The sequence below is a fragment of the Lemur catta genome, chromosome 22 (assembly GCF_020740605.2).
Source record: "Lemur catta isolate mLemCat1 chromosome 22, mLemCat1.pri, whole genome shotgun sequence".
Lineage (NCBI taxonomy): Eukaryota > Metazoa > Chordata > Mammalia > Primates > Lemuridae > Lemur > Lemur catta.
This window is the reverse complement of record NC_059149.1, coordinates 19,790,039-19,804,779: the sequence shown is the minus strand read 5'-3', so window position 1 is coordinate 19,804,779 and position 14,741 is coordinate 19,790,039. Positions and strand designations below refer to the sequence as shown.

Sequence of the window (14,741 nt, the reverse complement as noted above, 5' to 3'; positions counted from 1 at the left end):
AGGAAACAGTCTTTGAGATCGCTATCACTTAATACTTCACCTACCTCCCTGACCAAAGGGGTCAGGGATTCTTCTGGAGGTGAAATGAATAATGCATGAGCAGAGTGAGCAGCATTACGTGTTGGGGCGGAGCACAGGGCATGCAAGCACAGTGAGAAATCATGCTAGTACGTACAGCGCACGATCAAAAAACATGGTGGATAAGTCCCTGGGGGGAGTAGATTTTTAGGAGTATAATGAGCCAGGGGTTAATATTGGTCATTCTCTCAGCCTTGTGCCCAGGTGGGATGCGGGGAGTAGGCTGCTCAGTGGGTCCCCAGGCACAATCCGAGTTGGGGTGTCGCTTATCTTGTTTTCTCTGGACAAACAGGTGGTGTAGGCTTTGTAGTTAATCCCATGGCTGCAAGGAAGATCTGCCATTTCAGGGAAAGAAACTCAAAAGGGAATGCGTCACTGCAGCAGAAATTTACAAAGTCCTGGTCAGCAAATCTTACTGGCCTGGGAAATTGAAATGTAAGAGAACTACAAAAAAAAAAAAAAAACCCAAAAAATCAAACAAAAAGCTATAAAAAAAAAAGATTTCTTGCTTATGGAGCCAGTTACAGGTACAGATTCAAAAAGAAAATCCTTAAACAGAAAGATCTTTGGGGACAGGAGTTTTGGAACCCGCTTTTATGATTTCACGCACCTCAGAGGTGACATCACAGAGGATCCGTCAGGAAGTGAAATGAACGTGCGCCGTCGGCTCACTGGGCTGAACGTGTTTAGCTGCCTTATCAAGAGACAGTGAATGAGAGACCATGGGGGTGACATGGAGGAGAAGGGGCTATTTAGGAAATGCGTTGAGAACAGAGGGAACCGAAGTGACCCCTGACTTTGTCACCACGTTACACGTGAAGGAATAATACTAAAGGCTATTTATTGTATGAGCCTGGGAGACGCGCTTCACAAATAGCCACCGTTTCCCAGGGCTGCTGTGAGGACCCCAAGAGTGTGATGGTTGATCCGATGTGTCAGCTTGGCTGGGCCACAGTGTCCAGGTATTTGACCAAACAATATTCTGGGCATTTCTGGGAGGATGTTTCAGATGAGATGAACATTTAAATGGATGGATTTTGACGAAAGCAGAGTGCCCCCCATAACATGGGTGAGCCTCATCCAATCAGGCCCGAATAGGACAAAAAGACCGGCCTCCTTCCAGCAGGAGGGAATTCTCCAAAGACTGCTTTCAGACTTTGTCAGAAACATCAGCTTTTCCTGGCTCTGTAGCAGACTCCCCTGGACTTGAACTCAGCTTCCCTAACTCCTCCCCCTGCAGACTTTGGACTTGCCAGTCTCCACGACCACATGAGCCAGTTCCTTAGCATCATTCTCCTTCTGTACTATTTCCCTGGAGAACCCTGCCTGTGATATTATTATCAATATGATCCTTATTTCACAGATATAGAAACTGAGGCTCTGTAAGGACACCCAGCACATCATGAGATAGGTTCAAGTCCACGGATGCCTGACTCTAGAGCCTGAGCATTCGCTCGGCCTCATGAGAAGGTGAAGCAGAAGTGATAGCTCCAGAATTATATAGCCAATAAGTCTAGACTTTGAGTCCTGGCTTCCAATTCTGGCTTCGACTCCATTTCACACGTTCTTTTGCTCCTGCTTTTGGTTAGGAGACATAGGAGGTGCCGAACTCAGGAAGTTCCCAGTCCAGAGCCGCCGAGACAACCCACACCTGCCCTGATTGAGAAGATCTGTGCACGGTGATAGACCGTCTCACCTGGGAGACAGCCCCCGTCTGAGTCCTCTGTCACCTGGATAAACAAACACAGGGGACGCTGTCGCTCTCAGACACTTCAGCAAGATGTGTGGCCTCCGTGAGGTTATCAGCCAAACAGTATATTTGGTTTTCAAATCAAGGCATCTGTAAAAACCAATTTGTCAGGCTAATAAATTCAATTCTGAGTCACAAAGCCCTGCAAGAGACTTGGAGCTTTGAATTCTTATTTTTAAATGTTTCATCTCCAGCCCTGAAAGGAAAAGCCCTTTCCTCCCCCTCAAGGGTAAGATTGTCTCATTCTCCTGACTCATATTCATCTTTCAAGATACAAGGTTTTTCACAGCTCTTTTCCTTTTGAAAGTGGGCGTCTTTTTTATCTCAGATTTAAACAATAACTCAATATCCCCAGTGCTTGACTGTTTCTGGAAATCTATTTAATTTCACAAAACAAGTTACCAAAGCATGCAGACGTGTACCATTTCCATTTTAATAGTATCACCTCTCCCTGAGGTTTGGATTTAGATGAATACAGCCAAATGCCTGGAACATTCTCAATTTTGAACACTGCTCCTTTGGATGGGATATCTATTTGACAAAGAGGCTTTTTATAATAATTCAGACCCATTTTGGGAATATAAAGGCAAAAATATAAAACTTGAAATTCACCTGCGTCCCCATTGCTTTAGGTTTCTTGGAAAAATGGATGAACAGGATCACAAATTGCCTACACTCAGGAAACAACAAGAAATTCATTTTGGGTAAAGATTGATGAGGTCTCTGAGACCTCAAGGAAGATGCTAAGGGCCATCAATTATCCGTGGCTTCTGTGGTTTTCTTCCCTGTCTCAACTGCCTTGCCTAAAATTTTGATGAATTATGTCTTTTTTTTTTTTTTTTTGAGACAGAGTGTCACTTTGTTGCCCTGGCTAGAGTGAGTGCCGTGGCATCAGCCTAGCTCACAGCAACCTCAAACTCCTGGGCTTAAGCGATCCTACTGCCTCAGCCTCCCGAGTAGCTGGGACTACAGGCAGGCACCACCATGCCCGGCTAATTTTTTCTATATATATTTTAGTTGTCCATATAATTTCTTTCTATTTTTAGTAGAGACAGGGTCTCACTCTTGCTCAGGCTGGTCTCGAACTCCTGACCTCAAGTGATCCTCCTGCCTCGGCCTCCCAGAGTGCTAGGATTACAGGTGTGAGCCGCCGCACCTGGCCTTGATGAATTATGTCTTAACCCAGATCACATGTGCTCAGCTAGGAACTTCTCCCCCACTCCTTTAAAGCAAAAGGATGCCATTGCTCGTCTACAAGCTCATTTCTTTTCTGTCAGGGAGTAATTCACTTCTTGGGTATACTTGACTGATTTTCAAAAAGATTTTGCTTTTTACCTTGTTGGGCTTTCCCGGGCAGTGGGCAGAGGATGGAATTTGCAGTCAGTTTAAATCTTTGCTCTGCAATTGACTGGCTGGGTGGCCATTAAGATTAAGCTTTTAGGTTTTCTAGCCCTTAGTCTTTGCACCTTTGCAGTGGGTAAAACAACGTGCTCCCCCCACCCCCATCCAGGATAGTGCTAAAGAATGAATATGTTTGTCCTTACACAAGTCTTAGCACAGCGCCTGACATAGTAGGTCTCAAAGAAAGGTCCTGGATACCCAACAAAACACTGTCATATTCATTATAGAGGTAAGAACCTCAGGCAGGAGTGTTTAATTGCATTGCTCAAGACCGCCAAGAGTCAGTAGCAGATCCAGTATGATATCCTGGCTCCTTCTTGGTTTATTGACATGATTTCTCTCTTTCTGAACACATTCCATTGAAGGAAAACCCAACAGCTCTGACATCACTAGGAGGAATTTTCTTATCCAAAAAGGTCTAGTTATTTCACTGCATGATTTTAAGACTTTGGGATAACAGAGAGTTAATCCTCATTCTAGAGTTAAGAGGCAGGGAGTGGGGATTTAATTTTTAAAAGAAGGGGACACCAAGATTCAAGTTATTATGTTAATGTGCTTAAATATCCCATATGCATGTGGACCCCTAGTGACAACTGTGTGGCATTAAAAAATTGAGTTTCAAAAATTAAATTTTTTAAATTAATTAATTTTAATTGACAAAATTATATATTATTTATCATGTGCAGCATGATGTTGTGATATGTGTATGCATTGTGGGATGGCTGAATCAAGCTAATTAACAAATGCATGACCTCACTTTTTGTGGTGTTATTGACTATAATCATGTATAACCATGTTATACAATGTATCTCTTGAACTTATATCTCCTAATTGAAATTTTGTATCTTTTGACCAACATCTCTCCCATATCCCCCATCCCCCAGGCCCTAGTAGCTACCATTCTATTCTCTACTTCTATGAGTTCATCGTTTCTTAGATTCCACATAAAAGTGAGATCATGTGATATTTGTTCTTCTATGCCTGGCTTTTCACTTAACATAATGTTTTCCAGGTTCATCAAAAATGACAGGGCTTTCTCCTGTCTAAAGACTGAATAGTACTTCATTGTGCATGCGCGCGCGCACACACACACACACACACACACACGTATGCCATATATTCTTTATCCATTCATCCACTGATGGACACTAAGGCTGATTCCACATCTTGGCTATTGTGAATAACGCTGCAATGAACATGGCAGTGCACATAGCACTTCAACATACTGACTTCATTTCCTTTGGATATATACCCGGCAGTGGGATTGCTGGATCGTATGGGAGTCCTCTTTTTATTTTTTTGAGGAAACTCCATACTGTCTTTCATAACAGTTGTATTAATTTATATTGTATCAATATACAAGGGTTCTCTTTTCTCTATGTCCTCACCAACGCTTGTTATCTTTTGTTACTTTTTAATAATAGCCATTCTAATGGGTGTGAGGTGATATCTCAATTGTGCTTTTGATTTGCATTTCCCTGATGATTAGTGATATCGAGCATCTGGTCCTATACTTGTTTGTCATTTGTATGTTTTCTTTGGAAAAAATGTCTATTCAAGTTTTTTGCCCATTTTTGATAGATTATTATTGCTATTGAGTTCTCCTGGGTTTGGATCTTTCCAGCCACCGCTTTGGGGAAAGCACCTTGCCATCTTTCCAGAATGGGTGGGGCATTGGACAGCAAGGCTTATACTACTTGCACAGAACCTTATACTGCAGCCACTGCAGCTGACTCAGGAGCCTGCTTGATGTGGGTGTAGAGTGGGGAAAAGTTGATCCCAATAGCACAAGATAACTATGTGTACGTTCCCTTCCAATAGGAAGGCATGTATTTTAGTCATACCCCAGGTCATCATTCAGCAAACAAGTTGTGAACACTACCATTTGTCAAGAACTGTACTAGACAGAAGCTGGGGCTATTCTCACATTTATTCAACAATATTTGCTCAATGCCTACTGGATAAATGATAAATGAGGCAGAGTCCCTGCCTACTGTGAACATAGTTTAAACCTCCATCAGGAGAGAAAGTCTCTTGATGCTTACAATGTGCTCATGTCTCTATTCATAGTTCTTGAGTCATATGTGGACCTGCATATATTTACTGAACCTCCTTGAAAACTTCCTGTGCTAATCAGTCAACATAATCCTGACCCCAGAAAGTTCTCGTACACATTGTTGCATAAAAAATTATTTTTAGAGGCCGGGCGCGGTGGCTTAAGCCTGTAATCCTAGCACTCTGGGAGGCCGAGGCGGGTGGATCGCTCGAGGTCAGGAGTTCGAGACCAGCCTCAGCAAGAGTGAGACCCCATCTCTACTAAAAAAAAATAGAAAGAAATTATCTGGCCAACTAAAAATATATATAGAAAAAATTAGCCGGGCATGGTGGCACATGCCTGTAGTCCCAGCTACTTGGGAGGCTGAGGCAGGAGGATTGCTTAAGCCCAGGAGTTTGAGGTTGCTGTGAGCTAGGCTGATGCCACGGCACTCACTCTAGCCCAGGCAACAGAGCGAGACTCTGTCTCAAAAAAAAAAAAAAAAAAAAAAAAAAAAGACATCTGTACTTGAATGTTTATAACAGCACAATTCACAATTGCAAAGATGTGGAAACAACCCGGGTGCCCATCAACACATGAGTGGATTGATAAAACATGGTCTGTGTATACCATGGAGTTCTACTCAGCCACAAAAAAACAATGGTGATCTAGCACCTCTTGTATTATCCTGGATAGAGCCAGAGTCCATTCTACTAAGTGAAGTATCACAAGAATGGAAAATCAGCACCACATGTATTCACCATCAAATTGGTACTGATTGATCAACACTTATGTGCACATATAGTAACATTCATCAGCTGTTGAGTTGGTCATTTGGGGAGGGAGGAGGGGATTGGTATATTCACACCTAACAGGTGCAGAGCACACCGTCTGGGGGATGGACACGCTTGAAGCTCTGACTTGGGTGGGGAAAAGGCAATATATGTAACCTAAACATTTGTACCCCCATAAGATGCTGAAATTAAAAAAAATAAAATAAAGAACTAAAAAAAAAAAAAAAAGTAATTGACCCAGTAACAACAGGATTTCAAATCAGATCTACACAGAGAAGCTCATGTTCTTTCTCTTATGACAAAGCATGCAAGGAAGTATTAATAAAAGAATATAACTAGGAGACAAGAAAGAGGGTGAGAAGACGACTTCATTGAGGAACAATGACATAGGCCCATAACATCTTAAGTCTTCAAAAAAAAACTTTGATTCACATATTGGCCAAAAATATTTTAATATACTTTATAGACAATATATTTTTCTACAATATTCTACTTCATCTACCAGTAAAAATTTTCTATGAATTCAATAATAACAAATTTTAAAGGTTTTATAGTATAAATCACTAGGATTCCCAAAATGCCCACAGGTTATCATTAAAATGACTTTATTATTAATTTGAAAAGGTATGTTGTTATGTTTCATTAAAAAGCTATTTAGTTATATATGCTGACATTTTTATGGGTGAAATGATTTCATGTCTAGGATTTTCTTGAAAATTATGTGGAGGTATAGAGGCAATGTGATAACTCATCAGTTGATAATTGGTCAGGTGGATGATAAAAACAAGAGTTTTTTTTTTTCTTTTTCTCCTTACACTAAAAAGTTAAAGACTGATAGACAGATCGCCATGTTTGGGCACAAGTTTTCTCTCCAGGGAAATGTTAAATATATTTTTCAGCACCTCTTCTACTTCTTCCTCATTCAGAGTCTTAAACTCTACCAGATCTATATTGTCCTTATAACTGAATCTCTTGGAGATGAGGGTGAAGCCCACTAAACAGTGAACCCCTTCTGGGGTCTGCAAGGAACACAGTGATGTGGTTTTAAACACAGATGTTGGAGATTCTTGCATGTATGTATTCACAGATTCAAAATCTTCAATTGTTCGAGGTTCAAGAGTAAAAAAGTACATTTTTCGGTATTTATTCTTTTCCAGGAGATCAGAATTAAGAAATTCTTCATTTGGAACGTACTGCTCTCTTCTGATTTGGTCCAGGTACCAGATTCCACTCTCTTCTCTCAAGCGGAAGATGCAAGGCACCTGTGGCTGATCCTGCCCAGAAATTAACTCCAGAGGTTGCCACATCTGGAAGGAGAATCCAAACCCAGTATCAACAATGTACTTCCTGCTACCAATGGTCACCTGCAGCACAAGGTGAATCATGTTACTGCTGTATTGGTCAACTACAGGTATGAAAACATTTCCTCCCAACATTGTGGTCTCAAAACCCATTGTGCTCAGAGCCCAGTGCAGAAGTTGATTGACCTGGAGACACCACCCACCCCGGTTCCTTCGCACAACTTGATCAAAAATGGCCTGTAAGCCAAATTCCATGGCTTCCCCACAATGTATGTTAAGGTTCTCAAAGGGAATGGCCCGGATGTGGTGCTGTAGAACGTCAGTTAGTGTTTCCAAGTCCAAGTTCTTCCTAGAGTTCTTGTAACCAATTCTTTCAAAATATGCTTCAATGTCCATGATGCCCTAAGCAAGGAAAACAAAACAAAGATAGACAGTATTGCTTTTGCACGTGGATTTCTTTGAGTAGACAAGTTATAGGTGTAATGTATTTTACCTATGGAAAAACACTATGGTTACAAGTATCTGTATTAAGAACTCTCTTGTTTAGTGCTTTATTCTACGAAATCCTTTCTCGTGCACAAGTTCACTTAATAGTCTCAGAACCCTGTAGGGAAAGTAGTACCATTTCTTCTATCTTCCAGGCATGAAAAGCTAGAAATCCAGAAGAAATCATGAGCCAAATGATAAACAGCTTCTTTTGGTTTTCTTGGTGATGAATAAAAAAGAGATTCCAGTTGGTATCAATTAAGTAGCTTTAGAAACAGTTTCTGATGTAAGCAGCAGAATTATACAATAGAGGACGTGGTATTCAAGGTACATGACACACTTGTTGAACCTTATATAGTCAAAGTTCTTCACTCAAAGAATTTTATTGGCTCACTCATTAATTGATTGATTCATTCAATAAATAGTTTACTGAATAACAATCATGTGTTTGCTACTGATCTAGAGCTTGCTTGCCTGCAAAAATCTGACATTTTAGTAGGAGTCGGAGTGACATAGAGACTGAACTGAATGAACGAATAAAACATTCGATCTGTTCCATTGTGGTAAGTGCCCCAGGGAAACCTAAAGCTGTGGAAGGGGTTAGTAAACGCACAGGGGGAGCTTAAATGTCAAATACGGTGGTTAGAGAAAGACTCACTGAGACTTTTCAGGATGTGAGAGAATAAGCCCTGTGGATATGTACGGAGAACGTTCCAAGAAGAGGGATCAGACAGTAAAAGGGCCCTTCGCTAGGACTGATGTTTGGCTCAGGGATGGCGTGTGACATAAGCAGAATAATGAGACTTTATTGAGGGACTCTTGCTGACACCAGCATGGTCAGGCACTAAAAGGAGCGGCCCGCAGAGGGAAAGAGCAGTTGATCTGAGAAGAGCAAGGAGGCGGACGTGTTGCATCACGCCGGAGCATAGGAGCAGGGACCAGAGCAAGGTCCACCTCGCCTGCAGCGCCCGGGGCTGATGGCCCAGGCAGGCTCCTCTCTCCTGGGGGATCCTGCATGTCTGTGTTCAGGGGGAGAGGCCCTCGGTCTGACAGTGAAGGAGTTAAATTTTTGTCACTTATGGCTCCTGGAGACACTCCTCACTAAGCCTCCTTGCAGTGAGACAAAACTTCCCCCAGAAACTCCCCTAGACATTGTGGACAACCCAGTGCACACAACCTGGACGGGGAGCCCTTAGGGGTTTTCTGATCAGCCAATGCAAGAGGATCAGGCACTATTAGGAGCCTGCTGTCTGCAGGACTAACTGGGCTCTTCGGGACACACCCTGTTGGGGACTCCCATGTCACAAGTATCCAATAGGGAAATCCAGTTGAGGAAGTTCCCTTAAACACGTTAGTGGGTTTTTGTTTTTTTTTTATTACACATATTTAAACCTCACAACAACCCCTTGAAGTACTCAGTATTGTTAGCTCCATTTTACTGATAGAGAAACTGGGTCTTGCAGAAGCTAAATGACATGGCCACATTCTCATAGGTACCAAGTGGTTTGTCTGTGACTTGAACACAGACGGTTTAAATCAAGCGTCTGTTAAAGTCACCGTCATGCTGTAGTGTGGTTACAGCATTAGATTCTACCATGTGCCAGCCAAACCTGAGAACCTGAAATTCAGGCATGGTGCAGACTCCAGTCTCCCGTACACACATTTGAGATAGGATGAAACCCCGATTGCAAAGCACACTGCAAGTTACTTACGGAGCTCTACTCACTGGGTTACTTCAGCCTGCAGCAGGAACCGGGTTGAATGCAGTCCTCTGACTGCTAAGGTCTGCAGAGAAGGTGCCTTTATTGGCTTTCAAACGGTCCCGCACCCAGAGTCTGATTAGCATCATCGCAGGGATCTCTGGGAAATGTATTTGCAGGACCTCAGGTTGCCCCTGTGTCCCTCTTATTCAAGTATTTGCACTGAAAAAAATGTGCAGCGTCCTATTATGCAATGATCCCCCATGCCCCAGGCTGGGCGGGGTGTGCCCGCGTATGTCACATAGTTCCTGCTCCCTGGGAGCCTGATGCCAGACTTCTTAGCTGTGACATGGAAGATGACAGCTTGGAAGGGGTCCAGGAAAAACAGATCCAATAACCTAGAGGAGGCAGAAGAGGAAGGTGGAAGGTTTTAATCACACTCTCAGTTTATGGCACATTTTCTTCATCAACTCCTATGAGGCCTTTCTCTTTTTATTTTTCTTCCTTTCCTCCCTCATCCTCAGCTCCATTCTCCTCTCCACCCAAGGCACTGTGATGTGTGTCTGAAATAAGTCCTCGCATAGGGTCTGAGTGTGACATTGGTCATGTGGGTTTGTTTCTGCTTGTGTTTTTTATTTAACGATATTGGTCTATAACTCTTGCTATTATGCATTTCTCTCTACTCTCTCCCCATATATTTTTTAATGTTTTTTTATTGATACATAGCAATTGTACATATTTAGGGGGTAGATGTTGATACATGTATACATTGTGGAATGATTTTTCCACATTAGCACGTCTATCACCTTCAACATTTATCATTTCTTTGTTGTGAGAATATTCAGAACGCTTTCTTCTCACTATTTGAAATATGCAACACATTACTGTTAGTTACGGTCACTCGACTGTGCACTAGAGCACCAGAACTTTTTCCTCGTATCTAATCGTAACATTGTACTAGACCAGCCTCTCTCCATCTCCCTCTGTCCCCGTTCTGTCCAGTCTCTGGGAACCGCTATTCTACTCTTAATTTCCATGAGATCAGTTTTTTGAGTCCACACGTAACTTAGATCTGTGGTCTTCATGACATGATTGTTGCCTTTGAACCTGCTGTTCCAGCTCATGTCTCTGTGGCGATGTCTCTGCTGTGTGAACGTCTCAGCCTGTGCTTGGGCAGCCTGCAAATTAATTACCTGCAAATTAATGCCCCTGGGACCACCGTTCAGTCCAGGATGAAGGCAGTTGGAGGCTCATGTCCCTGTGTCCTACTTGCTCAGGTGAGATTACTTTTAGGCACGTACAATGCCGCCTCCTGGTGTCATCTAGTGGCATTATGCTCCCTTTGTCCACAGGTAACCTGGAAATGATGCACCTTTTATTGATCCTCACACTGCCCTGGGCTCACTGTCCCACTCCCGCCCTGGTGCTTCCTTCAATCACCTCCCAAATAAGCTACTCGAAAGCAAATGCTTGTCTCAGGATCAGGTTTTATTTATTTTTTATTTAAAAATTTTTTTTTGTAGAGACATTATTGCACTCTGCTGACCAGGCTGGTCTTGAACTCCTGGCCCCAAGCAATCCTCCTTCCTCGGCCTCCCAAACTTGCTGGGAGTACAGGCATGAGCCACCGTGCCCAGCCAGGCTTTGCTTTTAGAGGAAGCCATGCTGAGACAATTTAACTCACCTGTTCTACTGGTGAAGGACGCTTAGGTTGCCTCCTACTGCAGATTTTTACAAACGCCGGAGTGCTGAATACTTTCCTAGACATCCCCTGTAGATTAGCACGTGAGCTTTGCTGGGATATGCATCGGGATTGGGATCCGCTGAGGGGCAGGGCGTGGGCATATTTCATTTCACGTAGCACTACCAGATTTCCGTCCTTTTGTATAGAAGAAAAATTCCCATCTTCCTCATATCCTGACTGACACTTGGAGTTAGCAACCCTCAAATGTGTGCCACTTTTCTGTGTCTCGGGTGAAAGCTCGGCGTTCTTTTCATTTTCACTTCTCTGATATCTAGTGACCTTGAGCAGCTCTTCGCATACTTAACGACCCTTCACATTTCCACTTGCGAGTTAAATGGCAAGGTTTGGAGGAAGAGCTGCTTCTGCCAAATTAGCCAGGCCCCAGAGTGATGGGTTGCAGAGCATCTTGCTAGAAAAATATTGGCTGAGGTAGGGGTTGGGGAAGGACAGGGAAGACATAATCCCTGAACGCAGAATTAGGGTCTGGACCATTTGGGGCAGAGTACAGGAAAAGAATTGTTCAAGGGTTGATGGCCACTGTCCCCTGGATTCTGGGAAACTTGCCCCCTGAAATTAAAATGTTACAATTCATATTAGCAGATTTATAATTCTGAGATTGCTTCTAGCATTATTGCTAAAGTGACAGCAGCCCTTAAGGATGGCCAGCAAGAACTGTCATGGGAAACTATGAGATCGGCGGGGGGGGGGGGGGGGGGGGGGGAGCTTGTGGCTAAGGGAGGGTAAGGCCAGAGTCAAGGATCCTCATGTCCAAGGCCAAGAGCACCTCAGATCGTAGGGCTGGGACGTCAGAGGGCTTGAGACCACCGTAGAGCCTCCAGTGGAGTGGTCGTCAAAACTTTCAAGCCAAAATCTAACTATATCAAGGTTTTTTTTTAATATGTAGAAGGGGAGCAGAAGTTGGAAACAGGTAAACTGTCACTGAGCACTCCGTCACCATAGCAGTGGGAGGCACAGAGACAGGCTGGGTAATAGTAGTGACAACATAAAGAGAAGCTCCGCCTTCCCTGTGACATAAGAAGCTGAAAGCTCGCTGCTTGTGTTTCTAAACACTGAAAGCACAGGAGACAGTAGCACGTCTGGCTTAAATTTCTAACGTGGTAACTCAGTTTTATGTCGAAATTCTAAAGTTTGGTAACCGATTCTTTGTTTTCTTGCTACAAAAAAAGAATTGTTTTTGCGAAGGTGGGAAGAAAAGAATACAAGCTCTTCTTTTCCTGAAATTCCCTGAAGAAGGGCTCTATGGGAATACGGGCTCCAAGCTGAAGATTTTTTTTTTGCTTTTGCTTAATTACGTCAGTTTTAATATTTGTTTACCAAAACTTCTGGTTTCTATTTCAACAGGTAATGTATGGAGTTATCTTTCCCATTTTCTCATCAAGGTGAAACTGAATAAAATGAAAATAAATAATTCTTCTGAGATCCATCACAGAATTGAGGTCACAGGGCAAACTGCTGCCCTGAATAGTGCAGAGGCAGATGGGTGAATAGAGAATCAGAGTTTATTCTCCATCCTGGGAACTGTAAAAAGAGAATTCTTAGGGCCACCCCGTCCAGCTCTTTAGACAAAGGGAAGGTAAAGGTCTCAGGCACTGCAGATCATTCATCAGGGGAATTCTTTGCTGACCCCCTGTAAGCAAGAACTTGATGTTGTCACTATGTCCAGCATGTAAAACTAAAGTCTGTTTGATTCCACACTAAGAATAAGTGACAAGTTTATAGGTAACAGAACAGAATCAGACATTCTTCCACCTAAGCAGGGACGTCTCCGTAATTGATGCTTCCTTCGCTGCCTTTTTCTCTACTAACACTCCCCTTATCTTACAGAAAATGTAGGTTTCCTGGGCCTCACGAGAATGTAAACATTTGGCCTCACCCAGCCTTGGTCCTTTCACGCTGTGTATCTTCAAATGCTGAAGCTTCCGAATTGCCCTTCTGAAAAACAGCCACAGGTCTGCCTGTCAAGTTCGTGTTTTTCCTGGGCACGTCCTCAATTTGGCTTAATAAACCTCTGTTGCTTGGGATTTTTGCCTCGGTCACTTATTTGGTTCAATAGAACTGAAGCCCGGGATCAGAAGACTGCAGAGGAAGCCGGCTATTTTTAGGAAGACTTAAACACACAATTGATGAATTGCGGAGGCTCCCTGTCGGACAAGCTGGAGAGTTTCAAAGTCTTGGGGGCTCAGTCTGAGGCGGTCTTGTACTTTTCAGTTTTACCCCCAGGAGCCTCCCCGAGGTTCTCACTGTGGACACTGGAGAATAATCCCCTTGTGCTTCCGGCAGGGGGAGGAGAAAAACAACCAAGAGGTGTAAGTCCAGAGCATTCTGGCTCCCCTTCCCTCAAGGGAAATTGCTTTCCAAGAGCCTAACTGCAGTGAGGGAAGGGAAGCATTCAACTCCACGCCCTCTAGCTTTCCTGCCTCACCTAAGAGGGGGAAAAGCTGAGAAGCACCTTCGAGGGTCACAGCCCAGGGCACAGGTTCACTAGAAGATTGTGACCTAATTATATAGGACTGTGGAATTCTCTTCTCCCTAGAACTTACCAGCACGCCGCTGTATGTAGTGGAGAGTTACAGCTGAAAAAATGCAAGTTTCAGACTCTCTTGAAGAAGGAGTTTCTAGGAAAACTCAAAGACAAAAGGGGAGACAAAAACAAAGACACTGAAGGAAACTGACGCCTCAGGCACCTGAGCTATAAGAAACAGTAAGCACAGAGTTAACTCCCAGCCAGAAAAACATAACCCCCACACTTGTAGGCCTACACACCTCAGTAGCTATTAATATAACCCAGTACATAATGTTTAGCTTCTAATATAAAATGACAAGAAATGCTAAAACACAAGAAAAGGCAAGTCTGGGCCGGGCGTGATGGCTCACACCTGTAATCTCACCATTTTGGGAGGCCAAGGCGGGAGGATTGCTTGAGCTCAGGAGTTTGAGACCTGCCTGACCAAGAGCAAGACCTTGTCTTTACTAAAAATAGAAAAAGTAGCCGAGCATTGTGGTGCACGCTTATAGTCCCAGCTCCTGGGCAGGCTGAGGCAGGAAGATTGCTTGAGCTTGGGAGTTTGAGGCTGCAGTGAGCTACAATGATGCCACTGCACTCTACCCAAGGCAACATAGTGAGACTCTGTCTCAAAAAAGAAAAAAAGAAAAGAAAAGAAAAGAAACAAAGTAAGCATCAGAACCCAATTCATATATGGCAGAGATTTTGGGGTTATCAGACCAGGAATTTTAAATAACTATTATTGATACGCCAAGGACTCTCATGTAAAAATGGGAAACATGCAAGACTAGATGGGTCAGATAAGCATAGAGATTACAGCTCTGAGAAGAAATCAAAAGTAAATGCTAGAAATAAAAAACACCGTAATACAAATAAAGAACACCTCTGATGGGCTCACCCATAGACTGCATATGGGCAAGAAAAGATT

At 43.2% G+C, this 14,741-nt stretch overlaps 1 protein-coding gene across 5 annotated transcripts; it reads right to left on the bottom strand.

Moving 5' to 3' along the window:
* Positions 1-6,562: 6,562 nt before the first annotated feature.
* Positions 6,563-14,228, bottom strand: LOC123626451 (arylamine N-acetyltransferase 1-like). Of its 5 annotated transcripts, none has more exons than XM_045535395.1 (4): positions 13,851-14,228; positions 10,739-10,902; positions 9,558-9,943; positions 6,563-7,761 (listed from the first exon to the last, which is right to left on the bottom strand). In XM_045535395.1, exon 4 carries the CDS (start codon positions 7,753-7,755, stop codon positions 6,883-6,885), a length of 873 nt encoding a protein of 290 aa, XP_045391351.1. In that variant the 5' UTR covers positions 7,756-7,761; positions 9,558-9,943; positions 10,739-10,902; positions 13,851-14,228; the 3' UTR covers positions 6,563-6,882. The 5 variants fall into 5 exon arrangements, with proteins under 5 accessions (XP_045391351.1, XP_045391356.1, XP_045391354.1 ...); XM_045535400.1 differs by having other exon boundaries at positions 9,572-9,943; XM_045535398.1 differs by having other exon boundaries at positions 10,739-10,885.
* Between the last annotated feature and the right edge of the window lie 513 nt (positions 14,229-14,741).